General features: G+C 33.4%; 1 protein-coding gene across 1 annotated transcript in view; it reads right to left on the reverse strand.

Annotated features, from left to right (window-relative positions):
• Positions 1 to 1,220: 1,220 nt before the first annotated feature.
• Positions 1,221 to 19,404, reverse strand: part of LRP1B (LDL receptor related protein 1B) — a 1,945,542-nt gene continuing 1,927,358 nt past the window's right edge. The window contains exons 88-91 of the mRNA XM_077153691.1: positions 8,378 to 8,468; positions 7,384 to 7,528; positions 4,576 to 4,674; positions 1,221 to 3,036 (exon numbers count right to left, since the gene is read on the reverse strand). Of these exons, the coding sequence (XP_077009806.1) occupies positions 2,896 to 3,036; positions 4,576 to 4,674; positions 7,384 to 7,528; positions 8,378 to 8,468 (476 nt within the window). The 3' untranslated portion in view covers positions 1,221 to 2,895. The remainder of the gene's footprint in view (positions 3,037 to 4,575; positions 4,675 to 7,383; positions 7,529 to 8,377; positions 8,469 to 19,404) is intronic.

Here is a 19,404-nt window from a genome sequence, read left to right on the forward strand (position 1 = left end):
ACGCTGAGAAATACTGCTCTACATAAACAAATTCATTTGGGTGAATGGGGAGGCATTCATTTTTATAAAATATCTCCCACAAAATCTTAAAGGGATATTATAGGAAGCATTTCATTGATTGACATTGCTAAAGGATCTTCACTATGGAGAAGTGTTATACTCCTGAATTTACAGTATTTACATGAGGTTCTGTAAAAGAAAATTGGCTCAGAAATAGCCAGAGGTACAGAAATGAAGGTTGCATGGTTAAAGTAAAATTGTCCTGTAGAGACTGAAAACAAAGTCATTGCAAAGAAAGACTATAAACTCTGCTGTGTACTTTAATGAACTGAAGTGGGATGTTGAAATATAATGGGCAAATGTGAAAATATAAGGCTTTTGTAAATTTTTGTAAATAGGGCCTAGGGAGCAAAAAAAAAAAAAAAAGAAGCATCCTGGGCTCTTCTGATTATAGCCTCACCCATGCCCTAGTGAGAATAGGTCATCAACACGAGATCCAGAATGTTAGTCCGTTGTATATCACATATAATTTCCAGGTACTTATGCTAATGTGAACATTCCATAAACTGTAGCAAGATCATTCCAAGCAGTGAGTTCTGTTCTTTTCAAATAATAATTTTAGTCACCTTTATAAATCTCTCGGATAGAACTTTTTCAGAAAACATAGCTCAACTAAATCGGAGCTTTTCTACATTTGCAGTCTGTAGTCTGATGCTTCAAATATGTAGAATAATGACCATTCCACCTGCAAAATAATGTCTAAATGGCATCTGAGGAACTTGAATTTTCCATAAAGTAAAATTTCTGAGACTGGGAAGGGGACAGGGAGATTCTTGAATTATTTAAATGCAAAATCATAATACTGTGTATAGAAATTATCATTCTTTCTAGTTCAGTATGGAGTCTATGTGGAGCTTAGTAAGTCAAGAAAAAGCTAAAAGTAAGGGGCATGTTTCTTCCTAAAGAAGAGAAAATATGTCGTCTCTTTTATAATTTGAAAAGCAATACAATGAAATTAGAATTTCCTGGGAAAGTCCAAATGATATAACAAAAATTCTCTCTCGTGTTCACTATTTTGTTTTCTAGAAATATTTACGCTATGTAAAGAAATGGATTTTCTTATTTTTAAAAATTACCCAACACAAGCACTTAAATATGTAGAATTTCATTTAAATAAGTCAGTCAACATTTTTTATAAAGTATTTAACACTTCATTGTAGAAACATAGGCAAAATGACTATTATAACCAAAATGAAAAATACTGTTCAATTTAAAAAATGTACTTAAACAAGAACTTGAAAAAGTTTATGATATGCATAACATCGTTCAAGCAAAATTGCACTAGTATTACATAAATCAATAGTTTATAAAGGCCTCAATGTGGCAAAGTTTAGAAATAGGTAGTATGCATGCACATAGTACAACAAAAAATATCCTTATAAAACAGCAGTTCTTTTTTTTAATGCTTGTACAAAGGGATAAAGAGCAACCACAAACATATTTCATCTGTTAGGTTAATACATTATGACAGCTAAAAGTCAGTCATATCTATCAGAGGAACCAAAAAGCCCTCCATACCTTGTGAATAAATCTTTTGTGCCTTTAAAGATATTTGTATAAAAATGCTATCCTATATTATACATCTTAAATAAACCATACTTGTTTCAATAAAAATTTGAAAATTAAAAAAAAATAAAAGGTGAATGGGGTCCATGTGTTTTTTACATAACCAAAAGAAACCGAAGTGCTAGAGTAACTAGTGTAGCATTTATACTCTCCATCTTTGATAATGGGCAGATAACTGTTCTTCTGTAACTATTATGAGGTCCTTTAAGAATATTTTGGGGGGTAGGGCAAATAATGGATTAGTCATAGTATATCTTGAAAATGTTTACTAACTACATCAAAATGGCAGTTTTGCACCTTTCTTTTGACTTAGCATGGACAATCACTTACATAATTGAAATTGTCATTAATTTGTGTGCTTCTTCTTTAGTGTTCCCTGTAGAACAGATTTTGGGTTAATCATCCACAAAATTGACTGGGAAGAAATACCTAAGACACAAGTATCCAATGCCCTCTTGTGCTCTAGGCTAATCTCAGGCTTGTGGGAGAACGAAATATGTTATCCCATAGCAAGTCTTTGAACTTGAGGGGATATTTTTGCTATGCTTTATCACCTAAAAATAACTACTGCTAACAGGGTATAAATGTTTAGTCTATCATGTAGATGCCACTAAATTTTGGAAAATGTAGTCATCTGGGTTCATGCAAATTGTTAGATTTTTATATATTTTCAAAATTGTTGCTCAAAAATCTTGCTAATCACTTGGCAATCTAAGGCTAATTTCAAAGCAGGTGATGCTGAGCTTGTAAGGATATATTATTTTCAGCAGTGTCTAAATCAGTCTTAATGGGTCCGAAGAAGAGAGTTGGCCATTCAACCATTCTTCCATCAGTTTAAACAGAAAAATAAAATGACATTGTATTTCAGCTTTCAGACCATATAATGAAAAAAAAAAAAGTGCTGAGATCCTGTTTGTTGATTAAGTAGAACCAAAAAAAGTTCATATAAAATAGATTGCTCATAGTCACACTACAAAGAAATATGCTTTTAATTTTAACAAATTTAAACGTGTGTCATACCAGCAGCATTGTTGCAAATTGTACTGTAGTGCAGTTTTTTTTTCATAAAAATACCTTACAAATGGTCAATCAATAGTCATCAGCAAAGAAACAGAATTAAAACTCAGAAAAATCAAAAAACAATTAACCAGAAAAAAAGATAAAGGAAAGAGGTAATGCTGATGCTAAAACAAGTATAATACTGTTGGAACATACAAAAGTAATCCTTATATTTTATACATTTATACAGCATATAAAAGATACCGCCGATTATGCCACTGTCTCTCTTATCCCAATTTCTATTTTCTTTGGGAGCAGTTCTTTCCTTTCATCAACACTTCCTAGGGAGTTTCGACAGTTTTGCCCATCCATATATAATTTTGCATATACTGGATTGGAGTAATTTGTTGGCTGAAGGAGAAATAAATAAATACGATTTCATTAACATCCTTGAATACAATCACCAGTCATTTTCTAGGATGTCTATCTCTTTGTGGTAAAAACACTTATTTGCAATATATTTGATTTACTAAATGACAAATATGTAAATGTAATTTCCATTCTATGTATATAGGCTTTAGTATATTTTATCATGATATTAGATAAAAATCATAATTGGATGCTTATTAGGTAACTTGCGAAACTGAAGGGGACTTTGGCATAATATTGAAAGATTGAAGTAATCTTTGTGAAAACTCTATTCACAAAGTTTTCTGAGTGGATGAGGCTTTATTATAAAAGCAAAAAATAAAAATAAAAATAAAAGAATAAGTCAGTTGTCGTAGTTCCAGTAAAGCATGTTTCCCCTCTCTCACTGTTATTACAAGCCTATCAGTGACAGGTAAGATTTAATGGCTAGAAATCTCCTGATTTCAGAAAATCATCCAATTGCTAGGTGCATATAATTTTTCAATATTAAGTTAAAAATAAGCAAATAAACAAAAATAAAAATAACATCAAAGAACTTAATATTGCTGGAGTATTTTTTAAAACTATCTTTGTTGCAAACAACCTGTACATACTTATTGTGGCAAAGTTTTTTGACTCAGTCCAAAGAATTGGGAAGAACAAATTACTTTGTGTCTTATGCGTATGCAGAGTATTTTACGATACAATTAAGAAATGTAGCAGTGACTGCCCTCAGTTGAGCAATGTAAGCAATATTCATACCAATTGCAGTCTAACCCTAGAAAGTGTTGTCTAATATATATTTTTTTAATTTTGTGTTTCCAAAAACAGTACGTTAAATCTTAGCTACGTCAAGAAAACATTACAATCTTTTAACACAGCAAATAAGACAAACATGATAAAAAATGAGAATGAAAAATAGTTGATGGGTGAGTGGTGTAGGGAAGAGAATACACATTCTTGGGGAACTGGAACCCTGCATTTTATCCTTCCACCACCTGAAATAAACTATGCAACTTTAGACAGAAAACCCTTCTTAGACTCCAACTACTTAATTTTTCACATTTTATAAATGTTTTAATTCACTTATCTCTAATTTCCCAATATGATCCCACACTGTAATGTATATTTTTGTTTAACTACACATCACATTTATATTTACCAAATAAAATATTTCAATAAGAAATGAATATGATGAAGCATAAATTGAAGTTTACATAATTTAACTTAAATTTCTGACTAGAGATGTCTTTGCTAAGAGTAGCAATACTTTGTGTTAATTGTTAAGAAGCTATAATATATTCAAATTCAGAAGAGAGATTTCTATTTAATGGCATATCTAAAATGATAACATGTGCTATACATAATCTCATGTAGGCATAGTCAGGACACATAAAATAAGCTCCCGATTTTAATGCTGTTTTGAAATCTTGTTAATTAAAAACTCAATTAAAGACAAGTCCTTATCCAAGTCTAGTCATTAGTCTTTGTGAGGGGTTCTGTGATGGAATGGGTATGGAATAATGAAGAGTCTTCTCTCACCCCAGCAGTTAGCGATCCTTTCAAATCAGAGTTTAGGTAGATGGGCGGCGCTGTGTGGGGAAGCTTGAAAACACTGGACCCTCCCCCTATATACCTGGCCTGTATGCAAAAGGAGAAGTTTAGTTTCTGTTCTAATATCATAGAACCATTCTTCATTGACATAAAATAATGAAAGTCATAAAAATAATACAAAAACAGGCTTTCCCTCTGTGGCACGTTCGGTATATTCATGTTAACTTTAACAACGTAAGAAAGAAATATTAATACTGGGCATTTCTATTCTGTCCAGCTTACCAGTAGACAGGCTGTGACTCTGGAAACATCTATTCATTTATGCTTATTTAATGTCATCACTCCCCCCCCCCCAAAGAAATAATATCTTTGTTAACAGCTCTGGGAAAAGTGTACCTAAGTCTCACCCTATTAAAGTTTCACCACTTTGGAAAGTTCTGACAGTGACCCATTCAGGACACTCAAATATCTGACTGTTTCTAATTAGAGTAAAATTCATCATCACCCTATATTTTTAGGGAAAAAAGTCAAAATTTAAATTTGACACATGAAAATTGGAAATCAGACTCCCTAGTCTAAGATACATTAATAATTAAATTGACACATTTAGTCTCCATAAAGGGCAATGATTAACACTTCTTGGGTCTAAGGGCAGAAGTAGCCAATGTTATGTTCAAATTTATAATATTGTTGTTTATTAGTGGTCCCAAGGAAAAAGTCATATTAAAGTAGATTATATGAAAATATTCATGATATTGATATTTAAAAAAACTTAATCATCAAATTTTAACATTGAGTGACCACAAAGTTTGGGACAAGAACATGGGGAAAGGTTTTCAACATAAAGTCAAATCAACATTGCCTCTTTATCTCTCCCTACAAAGCAATTATTTAGAAAATATTGACAAAAATCTGAGTAAGGAAAGAGATGAATTTGAGGATGAAACTATAAAGACAAATTCCCTTCTTTCGAACTCTTCAAGCTATGCTGTTGTTGCCTCCATAATGAAATCTATTTTATTAGCTTTATTAACTACCTCAATTACTTTGATTAGAAGTTCCAGTGTACTAGAAACTTTAACCATTTTAAAATAATAAAAAACGACTTGTCTATAAAAATCTTTATTTGCAATGCAATGACATCATGCATATATTAAACCACTCTAAGACAATGTACACTCCAACTGTAAAATGCATTTGATCATTACTCTGGCTTCATTGTGGTCCTCTACTTTTCACAATTATCTATATTTGGTAAATAGGTGTTTTTTGACATTGTGTGCTACACTAAAATTATATCTGAGAAACAATGAACTGTAACTTTATCATCTTAGAGTAAATGTGGAAATTTTTCAAAATAGAATACTATCAAAGCTTTTCTTTTAAATGTCAAAATATGATTTAATTCTATCATGGCTAGATAAAAGTAATGGGGAAAATGAGAACTCGCTTATGAAAAGTGTCTAAAGGATGTCCCCATCAGTTCATATTATAATTACGCTATCTTACTTTATTCCTAAGAGAAATGCAAAGATTTGGAAAGTGTATTATTTAATGTCTTTCTTCTGCAGAGCTAAATGATCAAATAACAATGTGTACAGTACATACAGTACATAAAGCCTTCTGATTTCAAACACAGAATACTGAAACTAAGGTTACCAGAATATATTTCATGAATAACTTTAGTTCTAAGAGTTAGTTACTAAATTAGAAATTAATAGTACTTATAAACTCATCTTCTAAGTGGGAAAACAATCATCACAATACGTTCTGATACTGCAAAGTCTACACATGCAGTAACAATAGATTTCTGTTCACAGAAACAAATAGTTGACCATTAATGGATCAATTTCAGGCTCAAAAATTCTGACCATGGATTGAGAACTATATTGAATATATGGGGCCCTATTCAACTTCTTTGGGATTAGCTGTTGCTGTGAGTGCCAAACTGTTTGGAGGTAGATTGGTCATTGTATTGATTTACAACATAAAGGTTCATTTTGAACAAAATATCTTCACTATATCAAAAACTAAATATTCAATAAATGAATAGATAACTTATAGAAAATTGACATGGTTAGATTATAGAAACTTGATATTCTCAACTCAGAGTAAAATATTCTAGATTATCATGTTAAGCAGATAACACAATGAAGGGAATTTGCCACTTAACTTGCATGTATAACTGTATCACTTATCTATTTCTCTTCAGTGCAGACAACCTGAGAATACAGTAATAAAAACTAACAGAATCTTTTAAAAGACTAAATATTCTTAGGTTAAATTTACTCAATTATTAATAGCAAGGATATTATAGCAGATAGGAAAAATTTTCTCAAAATGATTTGATCAAAAACAAATGAAAGGACACAGCCTAGTTAACTCTTCAAAGAAAGAACCACTATCAGAAATAAAGTACTTATTTTGACAATGAAGCACTTGTTATTTATTACTGAAAAAAGAAGTCAGTCAATGTGTTTATATGGGGCTGAATATTTAAATATTCTAGTGCCACAACACATTTGTATAAGATTTCATTGAAAATAGACTCTGCAAGTTTACATAACAAGTATGTATTGTCCAAAACATGCTAAATCTATTTACATACTTCAAATGAATCCAATCCACAATTTCGTTTTATCTTTTTCTTTAGAAGAGGCTATGACCCTCAACTCATCTTATGGTCCTTTACTAATACTTTCCTAAAAGGAAAGCATGATGCAATTCACAACCCAATAATAGAAATCTGATGCAAGAGTATTAGTGTTTACTAGCCATCAGCAGAAGAGATAGTACCTTTGTTGGATCTACCATAAAACCAGGATCCAGAAGCCCCCCATCGCTGTGATCATGATCCACCTCATACATGTTATATGATGGGTTGCCGATTTCTACGTTTATTCCTCCATTGATAATAGGTTGTCTTCTAATTGTTTTTGTCCTAGAGTGTGTGAACATTAGGTATAAGTGATTTGTCTAAATGCCACATTCAGGATATTTACAACTATCTTATTTATTGCTTTAATAACTGATGTTAAAATGACTGATGGAAAATATCCCCTCTAAATAGTTAATATCATGTTAGTGGAAATTTAATATTCACCAACCAGCTATCTTTTTAAGTTTAAAAATTTTCCTCTTCCTTTGAAAAACCATCTGTACCAAAATAGAGATAAGAAAACTTTGAAATAGATTGTAGTCAACCTTCAAGTCACATGGCTGAATTCTGCTTTACAGAACTTGAAAGCTATTTTTCATAAGCTCTTCTGGTTCTTGGATAATGACCCCACAGACATACCAATCCTAGAGATTTACAACTTCATATCCATATAAATTAAAGTAATGACACTTCCAGTGAGATAGAAATGAAGCAAATGCACAGTTGTGACTACAATATATAATGTGTGATATACATATAAATTTATAGTATTATGGTAGTGAATTTCTAATCATGCACATTAATATAATAAAATTCTTCTCAGAGACCATTGCTGTTTCAAGGAAAGACTACTACAAATGTAAAATCTTATTGGAATTTTAATTAATATGGCTCCCTGTTAGTTTTGTTAAAATACATCAGTGGAGTCACTCTACCAACATAACATGGGGAAAGAGGTCTAAATTATACTTTAAGTAAAATAGAGATATGAAAGAGTTTGAAAAACATAGGATTTTGAAAGTAGGATAACTAAGTCATCTTTTAGGAAATTAAAGAAAAAAAACTCATCAGTATGCTTCTGCAAATATTGGTATGATTTATTCACTGTTAGTCCACAACATCTCATCTTACCTTCTTTTTCTTTTACAAAGCACTAAACCAATTACTAAAGTGGTTATCAAAGTCACCAAGAGGACAAGAGGCACAATGATGGCAATGCTTCCTGAAAAACAAATGAATACATAGATGAACAAACAAACACAATGAAGAGGCAAAATCTTAAACATAATTAAATACCGATACGATTGTTTCATTACACCAAAATTATTTGATTATTAATATAATAAAAATGAAGCTTACCCAAACACCTATACTCCCAATACGTACTTTTGTTACTGAAATCATTCTCCTATCCAAATACTTCATCCATTAGAAATGTTTCTTTAGCTATCTTGTATTTATATGTTGATTTTAAATATACTGGGGTTAAAGATCCCGACTTTTGTCAGTCTGAGTCTACTGATTCCTACAATGCACATTTAACTTTCAACAATGAAGGAGTCTTCCTTATAGATTCTAGTAACTGTTTTTATATCAACTTTATATAATTTTATATTCAATTTTATGTAATTGAATACATATTTACACAATTTTACAGGCTACATTTCCACTCTTAGTTTTGTTCCCTTAGCTACAAATACTTTTTGGCCATGGGAACATGTGGTAAGGTAGGTATCAGCTGGTAAGACGAAAGCAACATTGTTTTGGGTTTGGATGAACATTGGACTAAATATTGGTTCCATGACTTGTGGTGAGACCTTTGGAAGGCTATACTCTTTGAGGCTCATGCTCCTCATTAATAAAACAGTGACAATAAGAACTAACACACAGGACTGTTAGTTTGATTAAACAAAATAATAAGGTAGGATCTTCTTCCTCAAATTCCAATTTCAGAATAAGTTCAGCAAAACATATTTTGGGAGGTTGAATTATATTGCAGATACTCATTTTCCATCTTAAGTTCTATGTTTTTAAGTTTTATGCGTCCTAGAATAGATTTTCAAAACTGGTCAGAGAAACTGGGTCTTAGTTTTCATCCGAGCATATGGAAGAATCACAATTGAAGATAACTCTGTCCCCTATGCCTAGTTTGAGAGTAAGGAAGCATATTATTTTATTTTTTTGCCAAAGGAGTAAAGAGACAATAATTTCCCTTTGTTGATAATGAGACACACGGATACACCTAATGTCATATGTCTTTTATGGCAGGAAGAAAATTGAACTCAAGCATTGGCTGATAATCAAGTAAGGGTTAAGGAGCTGTATCAGGGACTTAATGCTAACTTTACTTAGAGATGAATATTTAGTGGCTATGAGACAAAAGCTTTGTCTACTTGATATCAACACTTACTTGATTTAGTCAAGATAGCTCAAGGACTGCCTAAATCAAGAAACAAAGCAAAGAAGTAACAAATTAAAAATTTAAACATGGCGATATTGAATATTTTAGGAATGGAACATTAAGGATTATTAAAATATATAATTTTCTCTGTGCAAATAATGTGCATATAAAACTTCTGGGGCAGACAATAATAGTAATGTTAGGCAAATAGCAGCTACTTGGAAACATGAATCAGTTATGACAGTACCCACCAAGAGATATAAAGATAAGTCCAAATAGAGGTCACTTACCAAAATACCAAAAATTCTTTATTAAGAGATTTCAGATATAATCATATTTGAATGTGGAACTTCAGAAACAATTTATCTAGACGTTAAGCAAGAGGGTGGTGTAAGATTCTCCAGGGTGCCATTTGCTCACACAATGTTTGAATAACTAGCAATCTGGCGGAGTCATCTTCTTCAAAACTCCAGAAAACTGTTAAAGTTTGCAGTAACTGGGCAAGTGCCGCATCAATAAAACACAGCTTTAAAATGGTTGAATAAGTTCATGAAAGACCTTGCTTACTCCTCTTCCAACCTAACAAAGTGTGGAAACAGCCTTTGCCCCAGATGTGGGTCCCTGGCCTGTTCCAGACAGAGCAGAATAACCCTATGAGAATATTGGAGTGTCTAGATGTTACTGTCAATATATCCCGTGACAATCTGAGAGACTGAAACAAGGAACTCTTTTCTGATTCACCCTCCCAGAACTTGCCCTCTAGGAAGAAGCAGTTTACAGATAGCTAAAGCAGTATGAGTAACAATTAAATCAAAGTGGCCCAGGGCAAGGGATTATGGGCTTTATGGCATACAACAAAACATCCAGGAGTCTGGGGGTGAGGGTGGGGTGGGAGGGGAGTCTATTTGAAAGGGAACAGAGAAGACATTTGGCTTCCTAAAGCCATGAAAGAACACAAGCCCAGGTCAAGACAAAGACTTAGAAAAGACATAGAAGACCATGCACTTTATATGCATTCATGCTACTCTTCTTAATAGGAGGGCTAAAATTTGAAGAACAGCCCCAGTCAATGCAGAGTCATTTGTAAAGACTGAAAGATGCTTTCACACTTGTTTGTTTTTCTTAGTCCCTAGTACTCAAGGAAATCTCTGTCAGATCACTAGCTGGATAACAACTTAAGGGAAAGACCACTCAGGGACTAAACCCCATAGTTAATACTTTAAAATATTAAAATGTACAGTGTGCAACAAAAGATTACAAATCAAGCAAAGAAAGAAGAAATGATGCCCTACCCAAAATAAAAAGATGCAAACTCAGAAACCATAAAAGAAGACAACTGTTTGACATAACAGATAAAGTCTTTAAAAAAATGATCTTCAATATGCTCAAAGGGATAAAGGGAAACCCAGAGGAAGAACTAAAGGATAGCAGGAAAATGATGAATGAAAAATGTGTCAATCTCAGTAAAGAGACAGAAATTTTAAAGAAGAACCAACCAAATTACTGGACTCAAAACAGTACACTAGAACAATAATTATGAAAGTAAGCATTAACGGAAAAATTGAGGGACAAAACAGTGCAGTTTACAAAAACAAAATAAAGTGGTGGAAGAAAATCATGCATCATCATAGTGATTTTAAATGTAAATCGGTTAAACTCCCCCGACAAAAGGCAGAGATTGACAGAATGGGTAAAATAGCATGATCCCACTATATACTGACTATAAGAGACTCACCTTAAATTCAAAGACACAAGCAGGTTGAAAATAAAAGGACAGAAAAATATATACTGTGCAAGCAGTAACAAAGTAAGAACTGGGATAGCTATACAGATTTCAGATTTTTTAAAAGAATTTAAGTTAAATATTGTTATGAGGGACAAAGAAAGTCATTGCATACTGACAAAGGAGTCAATTTGAAAAGAAGATACAAAACAATTATAAATGTATATACCCTGATGGTGGAGCCCCAAAGTATATAAAGCAAATATTGAAAGATTTGAAGGGATAAATTGACAGTTCTATAGAGTAGTAGGAAACTTCAAAACACCACTTTCAATAATGGATAGAGCATCTAGACAGAAGAAGAATAAGGAAACAGATTATTTGAATGATACTATAAACCAACTAGTACTAACAGATATATTAAAGAATATTTCACCCAGTGGCAGAAAAATGCACACTCTTCTGTAGTGCATGTGGGTCTTTCTCCAGAATTGACCAAATGTTAGGTCAAAAACAAATCTCAATAAATTAAAAAGATTCACATTTAAAAATGTATCTTCTCTGACCATAGTGGAATGAAGTTAAAAATCAATAACAGAGGGAGAACTGGAATATTCATAACATATGTGGAAATACACAATACAGTTTTAAATAATTGTCAGTGAGGAAATCCAAGGAATATTAGGAAATACCTTGAGGTGAATGGAAACAAAGACCCAACATACTAAAACTTGTTAGATGTCACAAAGGCAGCATCTCCATATGTCTACATTGAAAAAGAGGTACTTGAATCAAAGAAACTAATCTCATAACTGAAGGATGTAGAAATAGAAGAGCAAATTTAAGCCAAGGGAAGCACAAGGAAACATATAAAAAACAATTAGAGTGCAGATAAATAAGAAAGAGGGTAAAAAATAAAAAACAATAGAAAGGATAAATTAAAACAAAAGTAGATTCTTTGAAACGATTATAAAAATTGACACACTTTTAGTTAGACTGACAAAGAAAGAAAAAAGACAGAACACAAATAACTGAAGCCAGAAATAAAAGGGGAACCCACATAAATAAAAAGGATTATAAGAGCCTACGATGAACAACTGTATGTTGACAAATTAGATAACCTAGATGAAATGGATAAATTTCTAGAAAAACACACACTATCTATACAGACTCAAGAAAAAATACAATAGCTAATGAAGCAGTTCCAAAAAGGAATTGGCAAAATAATCAAAAACCTCTGAACAAAGAAAAGCCCATAACCAGTTGGCTGCACTGGTGAATTTTACCAAACATTCCAACAAGAATTAACGCCAATCGTACTCAAACTCTTCTGAAAAACTGCAGAGGAGGGAACAGTTCCTAGCTCTCTCTATGAGGTCGATACCCTCTTAGTACTAAAGCAAGATAATGACACTACAAGAAAAGAAAACTACACACAATATTCCTCATGGTATATGCTAGCAATGATATAAAAATCCTGAACAAAATACTAGCAAATTGAATGCAACAACACATTAAAAGATTTATATACCATGATCAAGTAGGATTTATTCCAGGTATTTAAAGGTGTTTCAACATCAGAAAAATCAATTAATGAAATACACCACATTATACAATGATGGAAAAAAAAAAATACTTGATCATCTCAACGGACACCGAAAAAGCATTTTACAAAATCCAGTATCCTTTCTTGATTAAAAAGAAAAAATCAGAAAACTAAATGTAAAGGAAACTTCCTCATAATAATAAAGGGTATATATATGAGGGGGAAAAAAAAACAGGTAACAGCATACTCAATGGTGAGAGATTGAAAGCTTTCATCCTAAGATCAGGAACAAGAAAAGGATGTCCACCATCACCACTGTTATAAAACATTGTATTGGAAGTTCTAGTTACAGCAGACAGGACAAAAATAAAGAAAAGGTATCCAAGTTGGATAGAAAGAACAAACTTTCTCTATTTGCAGATGACATGATCTTATATATAAAATATCATGAAAAATTCATTACAAAGCTAGTACAGTTAATAAATGAATTCAGCAAAGTGGTGGGGTATAAGACAACATGCAAAACTCAGTAGTGCTTCTATTTGTAGAAATAATCTGAAGAGGAAGTCAAGAAAAATGTATTTACAGTAGAAAAAAATAAGACTAAATATCTAGGATATTTTACCAGGATGTAAAAGATTTATACATGAAAAACTACTAAAATATTGCTCAAAGAAGCCCTAAGTAAATGAAAAGACACCCCATGTTTATGGATTAGAAAACTAAATATTGTTAAAATGTCAATTCTACTTTAAGTGTTTTACAGATTTACTGTAATCCCAACAAAAATTCTGAAAGCCTTCTTTGCCAAAGTGGAAAAGCCAATTATTAAATTCACGTGGAAAAGTAAGTGGCCCTGAATAACCAAAACCTTCTTGGTAAAGAAGAACAAGGTTGGAAGAAGCATACTTCCCAATTTTAAAATTTATTGCTAAAACACAGTAATCAAAACACCATGGAAATGCCCAAGGGCAGACATGGATCAATGGAGTTGAATTGAGAGTTCAGAAATAAATCCTAACATCTATAACTAATATATATATATATTTTTTTACAAATATCCAAGTCTATTCAATAAATGGTGCTGGGAAAACTGAATATTCATATGAAAAGAATGTAGGTGGACCACTACTCAGGCCATGTACAAAAAAAAATAAGAAATAACCCAAAAAGGGTTAATTACCTAAATCAAAGATGCGAAAATATAATACTCTTAGAAGACAACTTAGGGAATCATTTTCAGGACCTTGTGTTAGACAATGGGATTCTTAGAATTTACACCGAAGTACAAACAACAAAAGAAAAAATAGATAAATGGGACTTCATGAAAATTAAAAACTTGTGTGCCTCAAAGGATTTCATCATGAAAGTGAAAAGACAATTACAGAATGGGAGATTAGGGTTTAATAACCAGAATATATAAAGAAATCCTAAAACTCAACAGCATAAAGAGAAACAACCCACTTTAAAAGGGGCTAAATACTTGAATAGACATTTCTCCAAAGAAGATCTATAAATTAACAATAATTACTTGATAAGATGCACAATATCATTACCTATTAGGGAAATGCATTTCTAAACCACAGTGAAATATGATTTCACATCCACCGACATGACTACTATTTTTAAAAAATGGAAAATAGCATGTTTTGGAGAAAATGTGGAGAAATAGGAATGCTTATTCATTGTTGGCAGGAATTTGATGGGAATAAAAATGGTGCAGCCACTATGAATATCATTTTGTCAATTTCTCAGAAATTAAATATGTCATTACTATATGAACTCGAAATCCCTTATTTGGGTTTATACTCAGAAGAACTGAAAACAGGTACTTGAACAGGTATTTTCCCACCAATGTTCTTACTGACATTATGCACAATTGCCAAAAAATCAAGCAACACAATTTCCATGAACAAATGAATGGATAAACAAAATGGAGCATATACGTATGATGAAGCATTATTCAGCCATGAGAAGGAGTTAAGTTCTGACATGCATGAACCTTGAAGTTATCAGGTTTAGTGCAATAAGTCAGCCATAAAATCAGTTCTATGATTTCAGTGATATGAAATAATTAGGATAAAAAAGTCAGAGAGTGATAAAGAGAATACATCATCCAATTGTGGGTGACGAGGGTATGTGTAGGTGTAGTGGGTTGGAGCTATGCACCCCCAGGAAATGTTCTTAATCTTCATTTATTACTGTGGGTTTGAACTCTTGTAAATAGAACCTGTTTTGATGAGGTTTTTTCAGTTAGTGTATGGCCCACGTGATTCAGGATGGGTTTTAATCTGATTTCTGAAGAGTCTATAGGGAAAGTTAAGAGAGAAAGCCAGATGGAGCATCCAGAAACTGTGTCAACAGAACCCATAAAAGAAAGGAGAAGCCAAAAAGACTGCCATGTGCATTGCCATGTGACAGAAAGGTCAAGGACGAAGGATCACCAGCAGCCAGCCCCTACAATGTCCCAGTCACCCGGGAGAAAGCATTACATTGATGACACCTTGATTTGGGATTTCTCCTAGCCTCAAACTGTGAGCTATTATTAAATTCCTGTTGTTTCAGTCACCACACTGCATGGTATTTGTTTTAGCAATGAGGGAATTAAAACAGTAAAGAATGAGAAGTTAATGCTTAATGGGTACAGTGCTTTTGGTTGAGGTGTGGAAAAGTCTTCGTAATGAACGGCGGTGATGATAACAGAATATTGTGAATATAACTAACACCATTGAATTTTATATTTGAATGTGATTAAAAAGGGAAATTTTACCTTGTATATATTTTATAAGAAGAAAAAATTAAGAAATAAAACTACATGGTACTGTACAACATGAACAGTTAACCTAATCTTTTAATCTCTACTCAGCACCTAGGTTGGGAACTTAATTAGATTATCTCTATGGAGATGCGACTCTTCCAATTGTGGGTATTAACTTTGACTTGAGGGAGATGTGATCATCCATGCCCGGTGGGCCTTGATTAGTTTACTGGAATCGTTTAAAAGAGGAAGCGTTTTGGAGAAAGCCTGAGAACGATAACAGAATAAGAACCATGAGAAGCCCTGTAACCAGAGACCTTTGATGATGAAGAAGGAAAACATCACTGGGGGAGCGTCAAGAAACAAGAAGCCTGGAGAGAAGGCTAACAGATGTTGCCATGTTTACCATGTGCCTTTCCAGTTGAGAGAGAAACCTTGAACTTCATCAGCCTTTCTTGAATGTAGGTAACCACTTGTTGGTGCCTTAATTTGGACATTTTTACAGACTTGCTTTAATTTGGACATTTCCATGGCCTTAGAGCTGTAAATTAACAACCTTCTAAATTCCCCTTTTTAAAAACCATTCTGTTTCTGGCATATCACATTCCAGCAGCTAGAAAACTAGAACAATATCTTAACTTTCTCACCTAAAATAGCAGAGCAAGTCTTTACTTGTAACATGGTTCTGAGGTTCATTATGCTATACTTTGCCATTAGAAGGAAGAACTTTATTACCAATGTGCTATGCTGAAGTGACCCCTTCAATGGGAGAGACAGGATTGCATAGTAGTTGAGATAATAAACTCTGGATCTGAGGTACCTTTGTTTAAATCTGTTCTGCTGCTTACTAGCAACATGTCCTTGGGCAAGTTACTTATCTCATTTTTGTCTCAGTTTACTCATCTACAGAATGCATATCATCATTAATACTCACCTAATAGTAGTGTCAATAGGTCTAATGTCTATCACATAGAAAATGTTTATTAAATAGTTAAAAATGTATGGTTCCATAGCACCTGTTCCTGCCTCCATTTTGTATGTTTTATGGTATGTTTTAAGCATCGGTTTATGTTTAAGCTCGTTGATTTCATGAAAAGTTTTCTTTTTCTTTGTTCTGCAGTTAGAACAGTTCCTGAAATATAATAAGTACTATATATTCAATTGTCAATTAGCAAATAGATTTTGAGGTTCTGCTATACCCCACATGCTCAACATGTATTCTCCTTGGTGCTGGAATTAAAAGGATCCCTCTTTCCTGATGCTTGAAGATGCATGATAAAAATGGTAGAGAAACGGGCTTTTTCAACATGGTTCAATCAAGTATGACCTTAGGGAAAGTATGCATCTCTTTGGGAGCACAAAGGAGAAGCATCTAATCATGCCTGAAATGTAAGATGACAGGCATGTGTATTGAGACCTGGGAGATGAGTTGACTTTAGTCTGTGAAAGGGAGTACAGTCAGATGGGAAAGAAGATACTCAATTAATCTAGGCAGAGAAATGTGAAAGTCTGAGAGAAAAAAGATTGAAGACTGAGGAACAACAAACAATTTGGCTAGCATACAGAATGGAGAGAAAGGTTGAAGATGAGGCTATAGAGGAAAGCAGTAGTGAGATAATGATGGGTCATCTAAGTCATGTAAATGAGCCAGGGATTTGTATAATATAGTAAAAATAAAAGGTGATGTTGGGAAAAAATATGAAGGAATGTCTATTGAATGCATTGTTTGATTAGACTTAAAAGATATGAAAGAGAGAGGGAAGTTTGTGTGGCCCTTGAATGCTGCTTGGGGAACTGAGTGGATTTTGCAGCTCTTGATATGAACAGGGATATAAAACAGGAAAATGTCTTGTTTAGATAGGGAAGGTGATAACATCATTTGGTGGGCATTACTATTGAGATCCCTGTACAATTTACATGTGGTAGACCTAGACCTATTGCTAGAGCTAGAGTGAGAGCGAGAGGAGGGATACCAAGTGGGTAGTGGTAAATGTGTCCAGGAATCCAGACAGAAAGCAGGATTGATGATAAAAACTGGGGGGATATCAACACATAGTTAATAACTAAATCCAAGGAATTAGGTAAGTTTGCCTAAGAGAGTACATGTGGTGATAAGCAGAGAGTGAGTTAACTAGAACACATGGAAAGAAAAGTAATAATCCCACCTCTGGAAATATACTCAAAAGAACTGAAAGTAGGGACATGACAGATGTTTGTACATCAATGTTCATGGCACAATTATTTACAATTACTGAAAGATGGAAGCTACTCAAGTGTCCATCAGCTGATAAATGCACCTGAAAAATGTATATATGTATGTGTGCGTGTGTGTGTGTACATAATACAATATAATGCAGCTGTGAAAAGGAAGGGGATTCTGAGGCATGCAATATCATGGAGAAACCTTGAAGACTTCATATTGAGTAAAATAAGCCAGATACAAAAGGAAAAATATTGTATGATCTCACTGAGGGGAAGCAACTAGAATAAGCATGTTCATAATCAGAAACCAGAATACAGGTTACCAGGGGTTGCAGAGGGCTGGGAAAGGGGGAGATAAAGTTTAACTAGCACAGAATTTCTGTCGGGGCTGGTGGAAAAGCTGAGATCATGGATAATGGTAACAACCGCATAAGATCGTGAATGTAAGTAGCACCACTGAATTACATATTTGAAGGTGGTTAATGGGGGAAATTTTAAGTTGTACACACATTACTAAAATAAAAATTCAAAAATAAAAGGGAAAGATCTGATGTTGCCAGGGGTTCAGGGGGAAGGAGAGATGAATAGGTGAAACACAGGGGATTTTTAGGGCAGTGAGACTGTTCGCTATGCTACTGCAAAGGGTGAATACATTATATTATGCATTTGTCAAAACTCAAAGAACTGTACAACACCAAGAGTGAATCCTCAGTAAACTAATGTATCAATATCAGTTCATCAGTTGTAACAAATGTACCATGCTAGTGCAAGATGTTAAGAACAGAGGAAACTGGGTCAGGGGAGGAGGGACATATAGGAACTCTCTGTACTTTCTAACCAATTTTTTATAAATCGAAACTTGCTCTGAAGATAGTCTATTAATTAAAAAAAAAAAAATGATCCCAGTTACACTGATTTTCTTGCAACCCCTTGAACATGACTAACTCTTTCCTGATCCAGGGTTTTTGTATCTGTTGTTCCTTTTGCTTGGAATACCCCATTCCTCTCCTCCCGATTTTTATCCATCAAGACTCAGCTTAAGTTTTGCCAATTCAGAGAAATTGCCCCTGACCTCAGTTTTTCTGGTCATTCTCTATCTTGGCTCCTTTTTCACTTCCTTCATCGAACCAAACAAATCTCACAATTATTTCATATATTTGCATATTTACTTCTTTGTTTTCTTCCTTGTTTAATTGCCGTTCACCCCACTGGAAACTCAGCTTTATTAGAGGACGCCCTGTCTATCATATTTACTGTCCTATCTCCAGGATCCAGTATAGAATTTGGTAGAGGGTCTATAAACATCTGCTGAGTTAAGTAAATGACAGTATAAAAAATCCATATGATAAACATCAGGCTGGCCTCAGAAAGCTTCACAGAGGCTAAGTGACTCGTGCAAAGACAAGGTTAAGAGGTTTCAGTGGCAGTAGTCAAACTCATATTTGTCTGAATCCAGATCTCTTCTCTTTCTTCTCAACCTTCAGGGAGCTGGATTATTTTAGAAGTCTTTGGGAGAAATGATACAAAA

Source organism: Tamandua tetradactyla, chromosome 3 (assembly GCF_023851605.1).
Source record: "Tamandua tetradactyla isolate mTamTet1 chromosome 3, mTamTet1.pri, whole genome shotgun sequence".
Taxonomy (NCBI): Eukaryota; Metazoa; Chordata; class Mammalia; order Pilosa; family Myrmecophagidae; genus Tamandua; species Tamandua tetradactyla.